General features: G+C 39.4%; 1 protein-coding gene and 1 pseudogene across 3 annotated transcripts in view; both read left to right on the plus strand.

The window, feature by feature from the left end:
* CRACDL (CRACD like) overlaps nt 1-22,743 on the plus strand; it is a 144,914-nt gene that overhangs the window by 60,398 nt on the left and 61,773 nt on the right. For all 3 annotated transcript variants that reach the window (XM_042981209.1, XM_042981210.1, XM_042981211.1), the window contains exon 2: nt 18,493-18,572. In XM_042981209.1, the coding sequence (XP_042837143.1) occupies nt 18,503-18,572 (70 nt within the window). In that variant the 5' untranslated portion in view covers nt 18,493-18,502. The remainder of the gene's footprint in view (nt 1-18,492; nt 18,573-22,743) is intronic.
* LOC122237290 lies at nt 6,161-6,564 on the plus strand (annotated as a pseudogene).

Raw genomic sequence — 22,743 nt, forward strand, 5'->3', positions numbered from 1 at the left:
TTCTGTTAGCAGCCAACTCCTCCTGCCAGCATTGAGGCAGCTGGCCTTCAGCCTCTAAAGTGCACAAAGGCAAGTATATATATAAAAACCTTCAAAGGTCTTAGTGATTGTTTTCCAAGTTCTCTAAAACTCACTACTTTCTTTTATCACTATCAAGAGACAGTGGTCAGGCTTTAATGTTTAAGTTATGAACCATCTGACTAGAATTTTATATAGATGTATTTTGGAAAACAGAAAAGCAAGCTAGGACATTCTTAGAACCATCTTCAGAAGTCACCCCCTCCCCCTTGCTGCCCACTTGCTCCTTGGTTTCAGTGATAATACAGAATCACACCTGTCATCTAGAGCCTTCTGCCAGCCCTCCAGGCGTTGCTTGGAAACTGCTGATTGTCCCGGGTTAACAGCCTTTAGACTCTGGACAGATTTGAGGCAGGTGGCACTGCGAAGCTGGGTTGCTGGGGTCCATCGCTTGTAAATGGCTCAACTGAAGGTATCAGAGAGGACATCACCAGGGAGGGCAACTTTGTGCCTGGGAGAGTCCGGGGAGCCTCATCACACAGGCTGCAATTGGTGATTTCTCTCCAGTGGTGTGGTCTGTGCACCTGCCAGGTGTGGTGTCTAGCAGGGAGTATTGGGAATCCTCTCACCCTACAGGGAGCAGGGTGAGCAGGTGCCCCACTCCCAGAAACATTTGGAAGGTCCCAGGAAAGCATTCACAAAACATATCATGGATCCAGGATAACATGATAAGCCTTTAAGAACAAATAACAAGAAAGCCAGAGCTAAGGAGCACATGTTCGGTGGCAGAGAGGAGTGTGTCCCCTACAGTGACCCCTCACTCCACAGGTAGTAAGTGCACTTCAAGGAGGGCAGGACTGAATGGATGTGCTGTGTGTCCCTGGTGCTGGAAGGAGAGGGAAGCATAGGACTTGGCTGTGTTAGGCTCAGAATTTGTTTGGGATTTTTTCAGCATCAGATCTTATTTCTCCCCGGGATCAGCCCTTAACCTAGATAGGAAATGCAACCTTATCCCGTCATTGCCCTTTGCCTGCTTCTGTGGCGAACCCAGTAAAACAAAGCCCAGGTTTGTCATTTTTCATCCTCAGCAATTTGGCAGCGACTCCACTCAGAGGGAGGCGGGTAACAGCTCCAGACCAACTGCCTGCCGTGTCAGGTCATCTCCACACGTGGCCTTCCAGAGTTGGGGTGAACGAAGCAAGTGTATGTGTTTCTTAGCTTTTACTGCTCTGTGCTTCACACCTCCCTCCGGAGTGGCTGTGGTCCGCAGAGGCCCCACTTTCTCGTGCCTGAGGAGGTGGGGGTGCTGCCAGGCCCAGTGATGCTTCTTGGGGAGACAGAGAAGAAGGCTCTGGATCAGCACCCAGTGGTGTCCACTGTGGAATGTGGGGGATGGGACAGGGAAGGCCCTCTCTTCTGGCCCTCTCTGCTGCTGGTTTCCAGCAGGATGAAAGTGCAGGAGGCTTACTCTACATCCAGAGGGTGGCTTCCTTTTAGCAGCGCCTCAGGCCTGAGCCCCCAGGTGGGCTTCTGAGCGCAGAGAGATGGGGGGAGGGGAGTGCCACAGGGACCACCCCTGGGGCCAAAGAATAGACTCTCAGAGTTTATTATCATGTGTTCTAGTAAGTTTATGACCTCCTTCCTTACAGATGTTAATTTATCTCCTGGGATTGTGGCCCCACCCCTGCCCCTGCCCTGAGCCTCACTCTCTTCTTTTGTTCCAAAGGGACAGCAACCCAGCAATTTAGGATTCCTTGTGAACCCAGGCCTTTGTGCTGTGTAAAGCCCTGCGCATGGACGTCCTCATCATTACTGTCTCATAAAAATCTTTTTACTGATAATTACTCAACCTCAGTGTCTGAGTCTGCCTATTTTGCGTGGGCCAGAATGAGGGGTGGTGTTATGTCTCCTTATTAATAGTCCTTGGAGCATGACTTCCTACCAAAAGAAAAAAAAAAAAAATCTCAGCTCTGCATCTGCCGTGCTGCAGAAGTGCCAATCACATATGTAACATCCCAGATAAATCAAGCTGTAAGAACTTGCTTCGTGTCATTATTCTTGGTATATGTGCATTTAAAAAGAGAGTTTATTATCTCAGTAAACTGATGAAGTTAAACATGAACCAGCCTGGGATCCAGTGCCCTGTTTGTCAGGTGTGTGTGCAGTAGTCTGCACAAGGTGCACCTCTCCAAGACTGAAGGTTTTAAGTTACATAAGTTACATCCTGGCAAGGTATCCCCAGCACTAGAGTGAATTTGTATTATATTTTTCCAAGAATTATGCAAATACAATTTCTAAATTAAGGCTGCAAAGTTCGAAGCTCTTATGCTTACCTATTTTTGAAATAATGGCTTTGTAAAAGTCCCTAATAGAATTTTTTTTACTCTAATAACCTGAGAATTCTAAACTAATGTTCTTCAAATCTCCTGTGAAAGCATTCACTCCTGGATGTGTGAAAATAGGTTCCTCCTGTGAGAGCTGTCATGCATCACAGTCTGAGGCATGAGATTTATTGAGTATTTGTGTAGGCTCAGGCTTCATGTGTGAACACAGGTGCATGTGCATGTATCTACATATATACACCGCACTGTATGCATTCCCAGCTAAGTAGCTTATCAGCTTGCCCATTTACAAGAATTCAGAATACCGTGAAATCAATTGTTATATAAGTTTCAGAAAATGATGTAGTTTATCTTACGTAAGGTACTTGTTTATATGCTTATAAACTGTGCTATTTTTCGTGTTGATGATGGAGTTTGTTTGGATGAAGCTCTGTTGTTTATTTGTAAAGAAACAGCCCAGTGAATTGTGGCTCACTGCCTCATTCTTTCCAGATGCCCTTGCTGTTCCTGCCCAGCCTATAGCCAAAGGGAAGCTTGAGGATGGGAACAAGGCATCTGGAGCAGGGATGTCCTCTGCATCCATATTCCTTTACTCCCGAAGACCGTTGAACTTCTGCTCTGCATGGTTGTCCCTAAGAAATGTCTAAAGGAAGACAGTGGACAAGCAGAACCCAGGCTGGAGAAATGTGGCATAGTTTAGCTAAGTGGAGTGCTAGATGGCCTTGGGATCTGAATGGGTAGTTGATGCTGTCTCATTTTTATCAGAGATTAGACAGATTCATTTTTCTAGTGAGTATTATAAGTGCCTCTGGTTCATTTGTTCATTCATTCATTCAGCAGTGTTTATTGAGTACCTATTGTATGGCAGTACCATCCCGGTACATATTCCTTATCCTCAAGGAGTTAGTCTTCAAGTTTTACACACTTCACAAGACAGGGGATGATTTGCCTCTCTAGGTCAAGCCTAATTTTAGTTTTTCATGAGATAAGCGAGTCCAGGATACTGGGAACTTCAAAACTTGACCACCCAGTATGCTCTTTTACTCTCTCCTCTTGCTCCATTCAGAGTAGTATGACTCAGTATCCGAGTTCTGTGGTTTTAGCCCTTTGCTTGTAAGACTTCTTGGCTTTCTTTTCCCCCCAAATGTCAAATTAGATCTATCCCTTTCTCCTCCCTGTCCTTTCTGACAGTAGACAGAGAAGGTTTTGTGCACTCATATCTAGGTGTCTGCTTTTTTTTTTAAAGGGTAGGAGGTCCTCTAAGCACTTCAAGAGAAATGGCTGGCTGTGGTGAGTCCAGCGTTGACACCCCTGTCACTTTGGGGTGGATGCAGTGGTCAAGTCCTTTGCTCTGGAGGATAATAATATCTATCATGAATCACTAAGCTGCCACAATTTTTGAAGAGTGATTTCTCACAGGAACTTTGCGAGCATTACACATCTCATTTGCCTCAGTAACGTGAAACTTATTTTTCTAAAAAAGGTACAGGCAGATCCTGGTGTGACTCACTAGAGAACAATAGTTAAGTCACAGTTTATTTTCATCTTTTTCCCCGAGAAAAGGAAAAATTGATTAAACGTATAGGAATGTAAGCAGGCTTAAATCTATAAAGCAGAACTGGATCAAAGAGTCATGCAAACACAGTTAAGATTAAAATTGGCAAGTTCTATGAACAAAAGCTGCGTTGCGGAGGTCCTAGGTCATCCTGAAGGGGCACATCAGTCTTCTTGGGGAAGCAGAATTGAGGTTGACATCGCAAGGATAAGTAGGAGTTAATAAGAAAAAGGTAGGGTGTGAGGGCAGGGAAGAGCATGTTTGAAGCAGAGGGAACATCTGCAAAGGCCCTGGGCCAGAAGGAAATGGAATGTTTTAGGGAGGGAGAGCAGGCCAGGGCACACATTTGTGCTACTTGTACTCAGGGCCTGTGGCTGAAATCCAGACTGCCTCCCCCTCTTGTCCACATTGAGATTTACCCACATGAGTATTGCTCTCCATCCCTCCAGTCCTACCCACACCTCCAGCTTTCATCTAAGATCATACCCGTCTTTTTTAATATTTTAGTGTGGAATTGCTGGAGACAAATTTTATCATGTCTTCTTTTCCAAAAACCTCTTTGTTTCACCTTTTTTTTTTTTCTAGTAACACTTTTTTTATCCAGGAGTTTTGATGACATGTAATTTATATACCATAAACTTCACCTGTTTAAAGTACACCATCAACATATATTTCTAGTAGTGCAACTATGAGCATAATCTAATTTCAGAACATACTCATCTCACCCAAAAGAAACCTTGTGCCCATTAGCAGTCACTTCCTACTCCACCTCTCCACCCGCCCCCCCCCCCCCCCCCCCCCCCGGCACCCCACTCCACAGCCCTAGTCAATCACTAATCTATTTTCTGTCTCTAGGGCTTTGTTTGTTCTGGATGTTCCATAGTGTTTGTGTCTGGCTATTTTAACTGAGCAGAGTGTGTTCACGGCTGATCCATACTGTAGCATGTATCAGTACTTTGTTCCTTTTTGTGGCCAAATAATATTCCATTATGTGAATATGCCACATTTTGTATCTGTTGATCAATTGGTGAATATTTGGGTTATTTCTATGTTTTGTTTTTATAAATAATGCTGTGAACATTGGTGTACAAGTTTTAATGTACACTTTTTTCATTTTTTTATTGTTATAAAATATACATAACAGCAAAGTTCATCATCTTAACCATTTTTAAGTGTACAGTTCAATGGGACTAAGTACATTCATATTGTTGTACAACCATCACCACCATCTATCTCCAGAATGCTTTTCATCTTTTTTTCAAGTTTGTTTATTTTGAGAGAGAGAGAAAGAGAGAGAGAGAGCACACTTGCACAAGCAAGTAGGGGAGGAGCAGGAAGAGAGGGAGAGAGAGAATACCAAGCAGGTTCCTCACTGTCAATGCATAGCCTGATGCGGGGCTCTAACCCATGAACCGTCAGATCATGACCGGAGCTAAAGTCAAGAGTTGGACACTTAACCATCTGAGCCACCCAGGCGCCCCAAGAATGCTTTTCATCTTGTAAAACACAAAGTATATAGCCATTAATCACTCCCCATTACATCTTCCCTCAGACCCTAGAAACCACCATTCTACTTTGTCTCACTATAATTTTGACTCTTCTAAGTAGTGGAATCATACAGCATTTGTCTTTTTGTGACTGGCTTGTTTCACTTGCATAATGTCCTCAAGGTTCATCCATGATATAGCTTATTTCAGAATCGCCTTCCCTTTAAGGCTTACCTAATGAGGAGAGACTTTCTTCTGTCATTTTGCTTTTTTATTCTATACTTTATAGTTTTTTTTATCACTGATTTCATGCATTACTGTCTTCTTTTGAGTTTAGCTGATTTTTTGGTAGTGAAACATTTCAGTTCCTTTCTCCTTTCCTTTTGTATATATTCCATAGCTATTTTCTTTGTGGTTCCCATGGGGATAAATAACACTTAACATCCTAAAGTTGTAACACTTTAATTTGGATTTAAACCAACTTAACTTTAGTAACACAAAAACCTCTGTCTCCTTACATGTCTGTATCCATTCTTTTCAGTTGTTTATATCACAGAATAATGTCTTTATATTTTTTATGTGTCCTAAAACATAAACTAATAATTTTAAAAAATGCATCAATCTCTTATATAGAAAACAAAATGTGGAGTTACAAACCAAAGTTACAATACTGCTAGCTCTTAGGCTACTAATTGCTTTTTAAAAAATGTATTAAATTCCAGTTCTTTCCTTTTGCCACTGTGGCCATTTCCAAGAGTATGATTAGGCTTTAGAAGAGGCTTACCTCTGGTGTCTTCCATTGTGGCAAAAAGGTCTGGTTGGTCCCCATTAGAACAATGTAAGTACTAATGCCAACTCCCATCAGCAGATCTGGAAGCTGATCAAAGATGGGCTGGTCATCCGGGAGCCTGTGACTATCCATTCCTGGGCTCAGTGGCAGAAAAACACTTTGGCCCTGCCAGAAGGTCAGGCTTATGGGCATAAGGAAGTGAAAGGGTACTGCCAGTGCTGGATGAGGAGGATAAGAATTCTGCACTGACTGCTCAGAAGATAGTATGAATCTAGGAAGACTGACCACCTCAAGTGCTTTGAAGAGTGGCTCCAGGCCAAAAAGGAGGAAATTATCATGGCTGTGTCCAAGGAGGAAGAGGCCAAGAAATAAAACTCCCCCTCTTTTGTTTATACATACTGGCCTTGGCAGTTATATAGATCAATCATTCAATAAAACAAACCCTTATCTGCCAAATTACATATATATATATATATATATATAATTACATATATATATATATATATATATATATATATATATATATGTCTCATAAATCTAATATTTTATATTAGGTATATTAGATCTAATATATATATATATGTCTCAAATCACATAGAAAATAAAAAGTGGAGTTGCAAACCCATGTGCCCATGTGTTTACTTTTACTGAGAGCTTTATTTATTCATATGGCTTCAAATTACTCTTGGGGCACCTGGGTGGCTCAGTTGGTTGAATGTCTGATTCTTGATTTTGGCTCAGATTATGATCTCACAGTTCGTGAGTTCAAGCCCCACATCGGGCTCTGCACTATTAACACAGAGCCTGCTTGGGATTCTTTCTCTTCCATCTGCTCTCTCTCAAAAATAAATAAATAAGCTTTTAAAAAAAATTACTGTCTAGTGCCCTTTTGTTCAACCTGCAGGACACCCTTGAACAATACTTGTAGGGCAGGTCTAGTGGTAATGAACTCCCTCAGGTTTTGTTTATCTGGAGATATCTTAATTTATCCTTCACTTTTGAAGGACAGTTTTGCTATGTATATGGTTCTTGGTTGACATTTTTTCCTTTTAGCACTTAGAGTACATCAGCCCACTGCCTTCAGCCCTCTAGTTTCTGAGAGAAATCTGCTTTATTGAGGATCTCTTGTGTGTGTTGATTGGCTTCTCTCTTGCTGCTTTTGCGATTCTCTTTGTCTTCGGCCTTCAACAGTTTGATTATAATGTATTTCAGTGTGGGTCTTTTTGAGTTTAGCCTACTTGGAGTTCATTGACCTCTCTGGATGTTTATATTCATGTCATCAAATTTGGGAAGTTTTGGGTCACTATTTCTTCAGATATTCTCTCTGCCTCTTTCTCTCTCTCTTCTCAATCTGGGACTCCCACAATGCATATGTTGGTCTACTTGGTGAAACCCCTTATGCTCTATTCTTTGTACTTCAATCTTTTCTCTTTCTGTTCCTCAGACTCAATATTTTCCACTGTCTTCAATTTTTCTGATTCTTCTGCCTGCTGAAATCTGCCTTTGAATCCCTCTAGTGACTCTTTCAGTTATTGTATTTTTCAGCTCCAGATTTTTTTTTTGTTGTTTCTTTTTAGGTTCTCTCCTTTATCCATATTTCTGTTTTGTTCATACATTGTTTTGTTGACTTTCTCCACATCTTTCTTTAGTTCTTTGAGCATATTTAAGACACTTGTATTAAAGTCTTTGTTTAGGGGCACCTGGGTGTCTCAGTTGGTTGAGTGTACAATTCTTGGTTTTGGTTCAGGTCATGATCTTGCAGTTCTGGGATCAAGCCCTGCATTGGGCTTTGCACTGACACCATGGAGCCTGCTTGCAGTTCTCTCTCTCTTCCTCTGTCTCTGCTCCTCTCCCTCACTTGCTTTCTCTGTCTCTCTCTCTCTCAAAATAAATAAACTGAAAAAAGTATTTGCCTAGTAGATCTGCCTTGGGTCCTTTTTTTAGGGATAGATTCAAAACTGGATATTTGACTCTAATAATGTGGTAACTTTGGAAATCAGATTCTCTCAGGATTTGCTGGATTTTGTTTTTATTTTTATTTTTTCAATTGCTGTAGGCTGTCTCTGTGCCGAGGATCAGCCATTAAATTAATTGATTTTCATATATTAAACCAACCCACATTCCTGGGATAAATCCCACTTTTATGTTTGGTGGATTTGATTTGCTAGTATTATCTTGAGAATTTTTGTGACTATACTCATAAGAGATATTGTCTGTAATTTTCTTCTGTGAGGTCTTTGTCTGGTTTGGGTATCAGAATAATACTGGCATTATAGAATGAATTGGGAGTTGTTACCTTTTTTTGTGTTTTGGAGAACAGTTTGGGAAAGGAAAGTTTGCCATTAATTCTTTAAATGTTTAATAGAATGCAACAATGAAGATCTCTGGGCCTGGGCATTTCTTTGTGGGAAATTTTAAGTGACCAGTCCCTTTTCTTACTGTAAGTATGGTCATATTTTCTATTTCTTATTGATTCAAATTCAGTGGTTTCAGAAATTGTCCATTTCATCTAAGTTATCTATATTTTTGGAATATAATTATTCATAATATTCCTTTATAATCCTTTTTATTTCTATAAGGTCAGTAGTGATACTCTTTGATTTTTGGTTTTAGTAATTTGAATCTTCTTTCCTTTTGTTTAGTTGAAGGTTGATCAATTTTGTTGATGTTTTGAAGAACTGACTTGTTTCATTGATTTTCAAAATGTTTTCCTATCCTATATTTCATTAATTTTTGCTCAGATATTTATTATGTTCTTTTTTCTGTTTGCTTTCAGTTTAGTTTGCTCTTCTTTTTGGTTTCATATGGTGGAAAGTTATGATATTGGTTTAAGATCTCTTTTATATAGGTGTTTGTAGGTATAATTTTTCCTTTAGGCATGTATCTTACATGTCTTGGTATGTTGTGTTTTTATTCATCTCGAAGTATGTTATAATTTCTTTTGTCATTTCTTCTTTGACTTCATTGGTTATTTACAGTGCATTGCATAATTTATACATATTTGTAAATTTCCCCAAATTCTTTCTGCTCTTGATTTCCAATTTATTTCCATTGTGGTTGGAGAATATAATTTATTTTTTTCATGGAGATATATATATGTATGTGTGTGTATGTATATATATATATATATATATATATATATATATATATATGTTCAAATTGGTTTATACAATTGCTCAAGTCTTTTACGTCATTGATAAATTTCTGCCTATTGTTTTTTTGAAAGTGAGGTCCCCAATTATTGAAATTACTAGTATTATTATTGAATTGTCTGTCTTCATTTTATCAATTTTTGTTGCATGTATATTGAGACTCTGGTTTTAGGTACATACCTGTTTATAACTGTTATGTCTTCCTGATGGATTTACCAATTTATCATTATAAAATGACTCTATCTATGGTTATAGTTTTAAAACCTGTTTTTTTTCCTGACATTAATATAGCCATTTCATTGGTTACTTAGGAAAATATTGTTTAATTTACACATATTTGCGACTTTCCCAAATCTCCTCTCACTTATTTCTAATTTCATTCCACTATTGCCAGAAAGCATACTTTCTGTAATTTCAAGCCTTTTAAATCTCTCTAGGCTTGTTTTATAGCCTATCTGTGGTCTATCCCATAAAATCTCTCATGTGCACTTGAGGAGACTTTTTATTCTGTTGCTGGGTGGAGTGTTCCATAGATTTCTAGTTGGTTAATGTTATTCTTTCAAATCTTTCATTTCTTTGTTGATTTTCTGCTTAGTTGTTCTGTCAGTTATTGAGAGCCGGATATTAGAATCTTCAGCTATTACTTTTGAATTTTATATTTCCATCAGTTTTTGCATCATCTAGGAAGAAAAGCTAGCTCTAAGACTCTGAAGTCTCTCTCAGTGTTATCTCATTTTTAGGACATTGAAAAGTAAAAGACTCCAGTGATTAGATGATACTTTCAAGGCATATATTTGGAAATGGTTCTAAGATTTTCAAATGATTTGGCACATGAACACTGGTATTCAGACTTGTTCTCATTTGCTTTTAAACAACGTAAACTGCATTTGTGGATCTGTGATTATTGACTTTAATTTTTTTTTTAAAGTTACTTCATTGTAATTGTCATCACTCACCCTCAGAATCTCAGGTATAACCACACAGGTGTAGGTAGAGTCACCTTTCTCCAGGACATGGTGACTCCAAATCAAAGCAGCCACAGACACTGGAAAAAGTACAGGAGAAGCACACATAGATTTGGCCTTATGAAATACTATCACCCGGCCCAAATTTAGCTCTGTTTTTAATCTTTTCAAAGTCATGTTGCTCTGTAAATAAAATATAGTTTCCTTCAATAAGGATTATTTATTTTTTTACAAAGTCAGGTTTCCATAATTCTCTGGAGAATTTCCCCAGCCTTAAATTGGGTTATAAAAATAGATCTATTTCAGGAACCAGATGATTTACTGCTTTTCATTTTACTGGCCCCTGTGTCAGTCATCTACAGAAGCCTCTCTCATTTTGTCAACTGTCTTGTTCCTATGTTGTGTTCAGTTCCTTGCTCCAGGCACTGTCCTAGGTGCTGGTAGGACCGCAATGGACACAACAGGCACAGAGCTCACCCTTCCAAACTTGAAGTCTTGGAAGGGTGGGGAATGCTAGACAGATATCTTATAAACAAGTCTTTGTTAACAGTGTTGTTGTTAATTTTTTTAATGTTTATTTAGTTTTGAGAGAGAGAGAGGCAGGGCATGAGTGGGAGAGGGGAAGAGAGATGGAGACACAGAATCTGAAGCAGGCTCCAGGCTCTAAGCTGCTAGCACAGAGTCTGACTCAGGGCTCTAACTCATGACCTGAGCTGAGTCGTCTGCTTAACCAACTGAGTCACCCAGGTGCCCCAGTGTGGGTGGGCATTATGGAGAAAGGTGCAAGTGCTGAGAAAAAATACCACTGGGATATGAATATGGCCTGAAAGATATTGTGGGATTAATAGGTCTGTAGGGATGTGCATGATTATGTGATCAGGGTATGCAATCAGTTTATAGATATTTTTCTTTGCCTTGTATAGGTAAATATAATAGATTGGAACCTTTAAGATACCATATTAAAATCTATTCTCATTCTTCATGTGAATAAACCTTTGTAGAATTTTTCAATATAAGCTGCAGCTAATGATGAAATTCTTCTATAAGCTAGAAAGAAGCCTGTGGTTACAATTAGGTTTCATAGAGAGGGAGTGGGGCAACCCCCACAGGGAGCCTTCACTGGATGTAGAACTCCCCTAGATTCTGTAGGTGCCCAGATCACACTGATGAATGCTGTGAACTACAGAGGGAGCTGGAGGCTCAGCCCCCTTTTGAGTCAATGAGAACCCCTGAAGAGACCCCCTCAGGTCCAGATTTAAAGAGTAAGTTTTCCTTTATTTGGACTTGAGCTGTCAGAACAACAGGTTTGGGGTTGGTGCAAGAAGGCAGAAAGCTGGAGATAGGCCTGAATTGCAATCTACTTTACTCTTAGGATTGCCTTTGCTGCATCCCAAAGGGTTTTGACTGTCGTGTTTTCATTTTCCTTTACTTCCATGTATTTTTTAATTTCTTCTTTAATTTCCTGATTAATCCATTCATTCTTCAGTAGGATGTTCTTTAACCTCCATGTATTTGAGGGCTTTCCAAATTTTTTCTTGTGGTTGATTTCAAGTTTCATAGCATTGTGATCTGAAAATATGCATGGTATGATCTTGATCTTTTTGTACTTGTTGAGGGCTGATTTGTGACCCAGTATGTGATCTATTCTGAAGAATGCTCCATGTGCCCTTGAGAAGAATGTGTATGCTGGTGCTTGAAGATGAGATGTTCTTAATATATCTGTTAAGTCCATCTGGTCTAGGATGTGAAAAAAGCCATTGTTACCTTATTGATTTTCTGCTTAGTTGATCTGTTCATTGTTGTACGTGGGATAGTAAAGTTTCCTACTATTATCAAAGAGTTTCTTTATGTTTGTGATTAATATATTTATTTGGGTTCTTCCAAGTTGGGGGCATAAATATTTATAATTGTTAACTTTTCTTGATGGATAGACCCCTTAATTGTGATATAATGCCCTTCTTCATCTCTTGGTACAGTCTTTGTTTTAAAATCTAGTTGGTCTGATACAAGTATGGCTACTCTGGCTTTCTTTTGACTCCATTAGCATGATAGGTGGCTCTCCATCCCCTCACTTTCAATCTGCAGGTGTCTTTAAGTCTAAAATGAATCTCTTGTAAGCTGCATATAGATGGATCTTTGTTTTTTTTCCCCCCCATTCTGATACCCTATGTCTTTTGATTGGAGCATTTAGTCTACTTACATTCAGAGTGATTATTAAAAGATACAAATTTAGGGGCGCCTGGGTGGCGCAGTCGGTTAAGCGTCCGACTTCAGCCAGGTCACGATCTCGCGGTCCGTGAGTTCGAGCCCCGAGTCAGGCTCTGGGCTGATGGCTCAGAGCCTGGAGCCTGTTTCCGATACTGTGTCTCCCTCTCTCTCTCTGCCCCTCCCCCGTTCATGCTCTGTCTCTCTCTGTCCCAAAAATAAATAAAAAACGTTGAAAAAAAAAAAAAAAGATAGGAATTTAGTGTCATTATGTTACCTATAGAGTTGGTGTTTCTGGTGATGTTCTCTGGTCCTTTGTAGTCTTTGTTGCTTTGGTCTTCTTTTTTATTTTTTCCTCCACTAAGAGTGCCCCCCCCTCCTTAAAATTTCTTGCAGAGCTGGTTTAGTGGTAAGGCACTCCTTTGGTTTTTGTTTGTCTAGGAAACTCTTTATCTCTCCTTCTATTCTGAATGACAGCCCTGCTGGATAAAGGATTCTTGGCTGCATATTTTTCCTATTCAACACATTGAATATTTTCTGCCACTCCTTTCTGGCTGTCAGAAAGGCTGAAATTAACAACTCAGGAAACAACATATGCTAGTGAGGATGTGGACAAAGGGGGACCCTTTTGCACTGTTGATAAGAATGCAAACTGGTGCAGCCACTGTGGAAAACAGTATGGAGGTTTCTTAAAAAGTTAAAATTAGAACTACCCTATGACCCAGCAATTGCCCTACTAGGTATTTATCCAAAGGATACAAAAATGCTGATTCAAAGGGGCACATGCCCCCAATGTTTATAGCAGCATTACTAACAATAGATAAATTATGGAAAGAGCCCAAATGTCCATTGACTGATGAATGGATAAAGAAGATATGTGTGTGTGTGTGTGTGTGTGTGTGTGTATAGACACACACACCTGTATGGATACACACGCAATGGAATACTACTCAGCAATGAAAAAGAATGAAGTCTTGCCATTTGCAGCAATGTAGATGGAACTAGAGATTATATTATGCTAAGTGAAATAAGTTAGAGAAAGACAAATATATGATTTCATTCATATGTGGAATTTGAGAAACAAAACAGATGAACATAAGGGAAGGGAAAGAAAAATAAGATAATAACAGAGAGGGGGCAAGCCATAAGAGACTTTTAAATACAGAGAACAAACTGAGAGTTGCTGGAGGGGAGGTGGGCTGGGGGGTTGGCCAGATGGTGATGGGCATTAAGGGGGGCACTTGTTGGGATGAGCACTGGGTGTTGTATGTAAGTGATAAATCACTGGGTTCTACTCCTGAAACCAATACTACACGATGCTAACTATCTTGAATTTCAATAAATAAATTTAAATATATATAATGGAATATTAATCAGCCACCAAGAAGGAAATCTTCTAGATTTCTAGAGCTAGAATGTACTATGCTAAGTGAAAGTGAAATAAGTCAATCAGAGAAAGACAGATACAATATGATTTCATCATATGTGGAATTTAAGAAACAAAATAGATGAGTATATTGGAAGAGGCAAAAGGAGAGGAGAGAGAGAGAGAAACAAAACACAGTAGACTCTAAATGATTGAGAACAAACGGAGGGTTGATGGAAGAAGGGAGGTAGGAGATGGACTGATGGGTACTAAGGGTACTATGGGTACCCTTAGATGGGTGATGGGTACTAAGGAGGGCACTTGTGAAGAGCACTGGGTGTTGTAAGTGATGAATCACTGAATTCTGCTCTTGAAACCAATATTGCACTGTATGTTAGCTAACTAAAATTAACATTTTTTTTTAAAGGGAGAAAAAAGAAAGCTAAGGTTGAGGGTGTTGGGGTAAACTGACTTGAACTTTGAGTTCAAGCAGAAGGGGTGCTGGGAGTTATGGGGTGTTTGCCACATTGCCTTTCTCATTATGGTTTTCCTTCTTCTGGCTTGTCATTGAATTTTACAGGGAGGGTGGGGGAGGTTGTGTGTTTAGAAGGGCAAGTCCTTGGGCCCAGTAGAGAAGACATTCCATGGTGACGGTTGTGGAATGTTTCCCCCTGGAGTGTCAATGAAGAGGATGTCCTAGGTCTGCACACTCCACAGTCTCAGAGGGCAGACATTCCTCTGTGGCCTGGAATGTGTTCTTACCAGTTACCTGGCAGTGGTTTGATTCACCTTGCTGTACACGGTCCTTCAGGCTACAGGACTTTGGGAAGCACAGGTGTCATCTGGGAATCCAGGATCTTTGGCTGATAAAGTTGGCTCTAAAATGAGCTACTTGCATAAGGAGACTATCTTCGTGAGACAGAATCGAACTCACCTGCTACCAGATGTGCTGGTTGTGTGTGCTCTTATCTACATTTATGCAAAGACTTACATAAGCATGCAGTGAGGAACAAGCTTCAGAAACTGACAGCTGTTCTCAGCAAGGGCTTGTGTGTGCTGTGTTCTCAGTCCATTTAATTAAAGTATTACTATCCCCATTTTGTATATAAGAAAACTGAGGCTCAGCACTGGTATGTGGTAGAGTGAGGCTTCAACCCCAGGACTGCCTAATGTCCCAGGCTTTGCCCTTTTCCTCTGTACTATATTGTATTCTTATTGGTTTGAAGATGTTTGGAACAGAAAAAATGAGCAGGTTTTAAAACTCCTCATGTGAGGTGAGCCTGATTCCCATGTGGTCCCTTCATCTGTGGAGTGACTTTTGCCTCCATCAGTCCATTAGCAGCCTTGGCATCAGGTAGTGCTGTCTGTATCTGGGCCCCACCAGGATGTGCCTTACAGCAGGGTGAGGACTGGGTCATTCTCTTGGGCCTCTCCCCTCCCACCTACTCCTGAACCTCTGCCCTGTGTCACTTCATCACAGCCACATTGTTCAAGCCACGCAGAAGCAAGTGTGAGCATCTAGATCTGCTCCACACTCAGTGGGATGTGGCGCCCTTCTGTACCCCAACCCGTGGGGCATGTGCACGCACTCTCACATAAACCTGCACATCATGACTTCTCAAGAGTGACAGTAGACATATAATGACAGCCTCAAACCCCTTCCCCCCAAACTAAGACCCAGTGGATGGTCTCCTGAGGCCCCTTTAGCTTCTGGGCCCTGGCATGTTCCTGCACAGGAGCTGCTTGACAGACAGAGCCATTTCAGGTGGATACTCGTGTCCTTTGGATTTCCTAGCTCCTATAAGCCCCTCAGAGGACAGCTCAGGACTCTCCCCTTCAGTGGGTCAGCACCTGCAACAGGCAGGGAGCACATCGATCTCACCTGTCACTGTGTCCCCAGGCCTCAAAAGTGTCTGCCCCTGGTGGATGAACAGTCACACGAGTATACAGGTTGGTGTATACTGCTTTGCTACTTTAAACCAGTTAATATGCTTATTTGATATATGTTCTCAATCCCAAAATGTGAATACTAAAGATTCCTGGGGATTAAATGAAGTAACTCAAATGATACACTACATGCTTGATAATTAATTACAATTGTTGTAGTTAACTCCAAATTCAAGCAGTAGAAAGCTCTTGCTCTTGTATTTTCCAGTTCAGTGGCAGCCTTAACAATGGCACCAAGGGTAATCATTGGCTACTTTTAAGCAACTCTTACCATTTTCACTCTCCTTACTACTTCTGACATTTTCCTGCTTTTCCTTCTCTTCTGCCTCTTCTTTCAAATGCCGTGGTAGCTTCTTCCCCCTGCTCCCATCATAGTATCAGAGAACAGCAGGACATTATGGGATCAGGAAGTTTGCTAGGAGTTGCATTGCATCTGTAGACTGCTTTGGGGACATCGTAACAATTAAGTCTGTTGATCCATGAACATGAGATAGCTTTCCTTTTTTTTTTTTTTTTGTATCTTTAATTTCTTTCAACAACTGTGTATAGTTTTTACTGTACAAGTCTTTTGTCTCCTTGGTTAAGTTTATTCCTGAGTATTTTATTCTTTTTGATGCTATTGTAAATAGAATTGTTTTCTTAATTTCCTTTTCAGATTGTTCATTGTCCGTGTACAGAAACAACTGATTTTTATGTGTTCATTTTGTGTCCTGCAACTTTTCTGAATTCATTTATTTGTTCGAACAGTTTTTTAATATGAAATTTGTTATCAAATTGGTTTCCATACAACACCCAGTGCTCATCCCAAAAGGTGCCCTCCTCAATACCCATCACCCACCCTCCCCCCCACAACCCCCCATCAACCCTCAGTTTGTTCTCACAGTTTTTTGTATGGGGGAGGGGCAGTCTTCAGGGTTTTCTACATATAAGATCATGTCATCTGTGAATAGACTTACTTAACTTTATTTCTTCCTTTTCAATTTGGATGCTTTCTAGTTCTTTTTCTTGCCTAATCTCCCTGGCTAGAAATTCTAGTACTGTGTTGAATAGAAGTGGTGAGAGGACTCTTGTCTTGTTCCTGATCTTAGAGGAAAAGCTTTCAGTTTTTCGCTGGTGAGGATAATGTTCATTGTGGGTTTCTCACACGTGGCCTTTATTATGTTGAGTTTCCTTCTATTCCTGGGTTTGTTTTTTGTTTGTTTGTTTTGTTTTGTTCTTAGTATTTTTATCATGAAAGGGTGTTGAATTTTGTCAGATATTTTTTCTGGATCAATTGAGGTGATCATGTGGGTTTTTTTCCCTTGATTCTGTTGACCAGATATTTTTAGGGAGCTAAATTATATGCAAACTAAGAAACAAAGCCAGTGGAGCTTTGTTCACCTTTTCAGGAATTGGCTGGTCAGAAGATGGACATTTTGGCATTATTATTAAAGACCTAAATGTTAGACCCAACTCTGGCAAAAACCAATGAGTCCTTTGCTCTGTTAAATATTTTCTTTGTATTTCTCCTATTATTTCTCATTACGCGCTGTGTACAAGTGCTAAATGTTAATTGGTTAGTTAGATATTTGAGCCCCCCTTTAAAGTCTGAGGATTCATAGTAACTGCCAATAAGAAATAACTTTCCATATATAAATGGTGAGTTAGTATGTGTGGGGTAGAGGACACTGTTTTAAAGTCAACTATGAAAGAGGCAGGGACACAGCTTGAATTTTATTTCCATGAAGAGTCAGGGCTTTTTAATTTAGGAAGAAACCATGGAACTATGTGGATGAAATGATAATAATGTCTGGGATGATTTGTTTTGAAATAACCTTGTGGGAGTGGGAGGGGGAGAAGGTGTAAAAATGAAACAAGAGTGACAATATGTTAAGTTCATTATATATTCTCTGTATTTTTGTATCTGTTTGAGATTTCTCATAATAAAAAGTTCAGAAAAGAAACTCAATGTAAATTAATGATGATGTTGCAGCTTTATATGGAAATACTTCATAGCCATTACAGTTAACACTTATGAAGAATTTTAATGATATGATATAAGAAAACCAGGAAGTCAGTCTTCCTAACAAGGTATATGTGTGCATGTACACACACATATCTGTGTAGACAAAAATATTGGAAGGAAATTCAAACATTAATCGGAGTAACCTTGGTTAAGGTGGGATTATGGATGATTTTCGTTCTCTGTACTTTTTACAGTGAATAAGAGAAAAACATCAAGGTATAACTGACGTACAGAGTTATATTAGTTTCAGGTGTATAATGTAATGATTCAACGTTTCTGTACATTGGTCAGTGCTCATCATGATAAGTGTACTGTTAATCTCCTTTATCTGTTTCACCCATGAAAAAAACAATTTCCAAAAAAGCTTTTTTGAAGGAAAGGAATCAAATCTGCATTGTATAATTTGGTCAAACATTTTTTCCAGTTAAATGTTTTCCATGAACTCTGATCAGTGATTAGATAAACACCTATGTGGCTGTTAATCTTGAGCTGTGGGCATGGTTTTGGCCTATACTGTCCTGTACTCTGCCCTGGAATCTGTCTCTGATGGGGTGTGTGCAGGTGAGGTCCTGGGCAAAAAGCAATCACCAAAACCATTTTACTCATTGTTGACTTCTGTTAAGCATGTCCCTTTTAACATGAATTTCCATTTGATTTTAGTGAACTGGATATGATCTCCACAAGGGTGATGGACATTAAGCTTCGAGAAGCTGCAGAAGGCCTTGGGGAGGACAGCACGGGTAAGGCCCTCACTTCACCTGAGAAGAACCCATGTTTGGTTGTGGGGCAGGGAGAGGGGCTGATGGAGCCAAGCTTTTGGGGTTCTGTGTGTGGAGAGTGGGGGTTCAGTTCACAATGTGTCCAAACACCCCACACCCTTCACTATGACTGGAGAGCACATCCAGATTATTTAAGGCCACTCAGGGCAGTACTCCTTTGCTTCTCTGTCACACACAGGGAGGTTTTAAAGTCATATTCCTCATTCCTGGAGGCAAATCCGTCCCCATGTTTGGCTGACTTGAAAGCAAGGAGGAACAATTCAATGGAGTCACTTATCATCCAAGAACATCCAAAGAATCAGTAGGATGTTGGGAAAAGCATGATATGGCCTGATCATGCAGAAGAAATAATATTATCAAGACAGAGCCTTTGCTGTCTCTCTTTCATGGCTTTGATTCTCCTTCAGAGAACATTATTATACCCCCTACCAAGCTAAATACCAGGCTCCCTACCAAGCCAAATTCCGTCATCTCATTACATGTTCTCAGTGTTACCTGATTAGGTAATTGGTTCACTGTTTTCTATAAATTGCTATTTGTCTAGACAGAGTTGCAAAATTGACCTTAAAAATTTTGATCTCCCCACAATGTACCTTCTTCTTAGGTTAGCCATTTATACTCCCCTTATCTCAGTAACAAAGATCTCCATCACTTTCTTGTTTAAAGTTAAAATGCTAAAAAGTAAAAATAAAGTTAAAATGCTAGTAGTGATTTTCTTTGTTGTACTTTAGTGGGAACAGCTTCCAATAATATTAAATCCTAGATGCTAACCCTTAGCTTCAAATACTAATTTCATTAAAGAGTCTATTTCATATATTATAGGTAGATTTTCCTTATTATTCCATATTAGAACTACTTTTCCTCTGTCACATTTTGGTAGACACCAAATAAGCCTAAATATAAGGTGAGGTTTTAAAAATTAACTCTGATGGAGGCACCTGGGTGGTTCAGTCATTTGAGCATCTGGCTCTTGATTTTGGCTTAGGTCTGAGCTTGGATGCGTAGGTCTTGATTCCAGGTTTGTGGGATAGAGCCCCACATCAGGCTCTGTGCTGAACATGGAGTCTGCTTAGGATTCTCTCTCTCTGTCCCTTTGCCCATCTCTCTCACTCTCTCTCTCTCTCTCTCAAATAAAAATAAAAAAATAAAAATCCTGAGAGAGAAAATGGAATTTCAAAATTTCTCATATTACAGGATACTGAATTATTTCTGATTTTAAACAAAAAATACTCTTTGAAGAAGCATTTCATTAGTCATTAGTCTGAAACAACCTCCATAAATGCTAGTTTGGGATGGTTATGGAGGCTACCATAAAGAATCAGGTTTAAAAAAAATTTTTTTAACATTTATTCATTTTTGAGAGACAGAGTGTGAGCAGGGAAGGGGCAGAGAGAGAGGGAGACACAGAATCCAAAGCAGGCTCCAGGCTCTGAGCTGTCAGCACAGAGCCTGATATGGGGTTCGAACCCACGAACATTGAGATCATGACTTGAGCTGAAGTCAGACGCTTAACCAACTGAGCCACCGAGGTGCCCCTTTGATAAATTTTTTAAAAATGTTTATTTTACTTTTGAGAGAGAGAGAGAGAGAGAGACAGAGCATGAATGGGGGAGGGGCAGAGAGAGAGGGAGACACAGAATCCGAAGCAGGGTTCAGGCTCTGAGCTGTCAGCACAGGGCCCGACGTGGGGCTCGAACTCATGGACTGCAAGATCATAACCTGAACTGAAGTCAGACTCTTAACTGACTGAGCCACCCAGGTACCCCTACAATCAATTTTTAAAAAGAAAGAGAGAAATTAAATATTCTTTTTTTCTGAAAAATAGTAAGTTAAGTTATTCAGGTCAACTCCTTCCCATTTAAAATTTGAAATTCTAGATAAGCTTCAACAAATGAGGTTGGGAAAACTGGATAGCCACATGCAAAAGAATGAAACTGAATCACTTTCTTTCACATATACAAAAATAAACTAAAAAAAATCATAAAATTAAAAAAAAATAAACTCCAAATGAATTAAGGACCTAAATGTGAGGCCTGAAAACACAAAAATTCTTGAAGCGAGCATAGGCAGTAATCTCTCTGACATTTTTCTAGAAATGTCTTCTGAGGCAAGGGAAATAAAGGCAAAAATGAACTATTGATACTACATCAAAATAAAAATTTTCTGCACAGCAAAGGAAATAGTCCTTTCCTTTAGTCCAAAACTAAAAAGCAACCTACTGAATGGGAGAAGATATTTGCAAATGACATATCTGATAAAATATTAGTATCCAAAATATGTAAAGAACTGATACAACTCAATATTCACAAAACAAATAATCCAGTTAAAAAATGGACAGAAGACATGAATAGATATTTCTCTAAAGAAGACATACAGATGGCCAACAGACACATGAAAAGATGCTCAGCATCACTTATCATCAAGGAAATGCCCACCAAAACTACAATGAGATATCACTTCACAACTATCAGAATGGTTAAAATCAACAACACAAGAAACAACAGGTGTTGGTGAAGATGTAGAGAAAAAAGAATCTTCTTGCATTGTTTGTGGGAATGCAGATTGGTGCAGCCATTGCAGAAAACAGTATGGAGCTTCCTCAAAAAATTAAAAATAGAACTATCCTACAATCCAGAAATCACACTATTGGATATTTACTCCCAAAACACAAAAACACTAACTCAAAGGGATACATGCACCCCTATGTTCATTGTAGCATTATTTGAAATACACAAACTATGGAAGCAGCTGAAGTGTTCATCAATAGATGAGTAGATGAAGAAAAAGTGGTATACACACACACACACATATACACACATATGTACACACACACACACACACATACATACAGTGGACTGTTTTTCAGCCATAAAAAAGAATGGAATCTTGCCATTTGCAACAACATGGATAGAGCTAGAGAGTATAATGCTAAGTGTAATAAGATGGAGAAAGACAAATAATCGTGTGATCTCACTCATTTGTGGAATTTAATTAACAATACAAATGAGTAAAGGGGGGAAAAAGAGAGAGACAACCAAGAATCAGACTCTTAACTATAGAGAACAATTTGATGGTTACCAGAGGGAAAGTGGGAGAGGGGATGGGGGAAATAGGGGATGTGGATAAAAGAGTATCATGATGGAAAAAAAAATAAAATGAGAAAAAATTTATCACTTACCATGATGAAAAAAATGAGAAAAAACTCTAGGTAAGACCATTTACCTCTTAAAAATCTTTTTAAAAGTAAGAAATAAGATAGCCAGAATTGAAAGAGAAATGGTGATCTGCAGAGATAAGCGGTCATAGAAACCACTTTTGCCCTCAGATCATTGATCAATCTTGGAAATTTTGAATTTCATTTTCATGTCTTCATGGAGTGGTAGATGAGAGAAAGGGTCAGATATCAAAGTACATGTCTGTACAAGGTGGGCTGTCTAACAGAAGACCCTCTTGACTCGAAGGTGGGAGCCCAAGGAGCAATAAAATCAGAGTAAGTGTGAATAAGAGGTAAAGCACCTCTTTATGGATTTGTAGCTTGAGTTTGTATCACTTAGGTAATTTAGAGAATCTCAACCCTTGAACTTGGCTAATATTCCTAGACTGGATGTGACTATAGGTACCTTGTCGAATCAGACAATCTTTTTTGAAGAAAAGTACCTCTACCTAGACTTCAAAATATTACAGAAAATAATATTTTCAAAAAGTTCCATGACAAACACAGTCAGTGATAACCACATATATAAAGCCATAGGGCACCATGAATGAGAAGCAACATGTTCTAGGTTTAATTAGGTCTCCCCAAAAGTCATATATTGAAGTCCTGACCCCTGGCACCTCAGAATATGACCTTATTTGGAAGTTGGGTCATTGCAGATGGAGTTAGTTAAGAAAAGGTTATACTGGAATATGGTGGGCCCCTAACCTGTGACTGATGCCGTTATCAAAAGAGGAAATATGAACATAGACACGCATACAAGGAGAACACCATATGAAGATGAAATCATATCAGGGTGGTGGCATCTACAGGACATGGAATGTCAAAAATTGCCAGCAAACCACCAGAAGTTAGAGGATGGAATAGATGTCACGGCCCTTTCAAGGAAGCAACCATGCCAATAACACCTTAATCTCA

Source organism: Panthera tigris, chromosome A3 (genome assembly GCF_018350195.1).
Source record: "Panthera tigris isolate Pti1 chromosome A3, P.tigris_Pti1_mat1.1, whole genome shotgun sequence".
Classification (NCBI taxonomy): domain Eukaryota; kingdom Metazoa; phylum Chordata; class Mammalia; order Carnivora; family Felidae; genus Panthera; species Panthera tigris.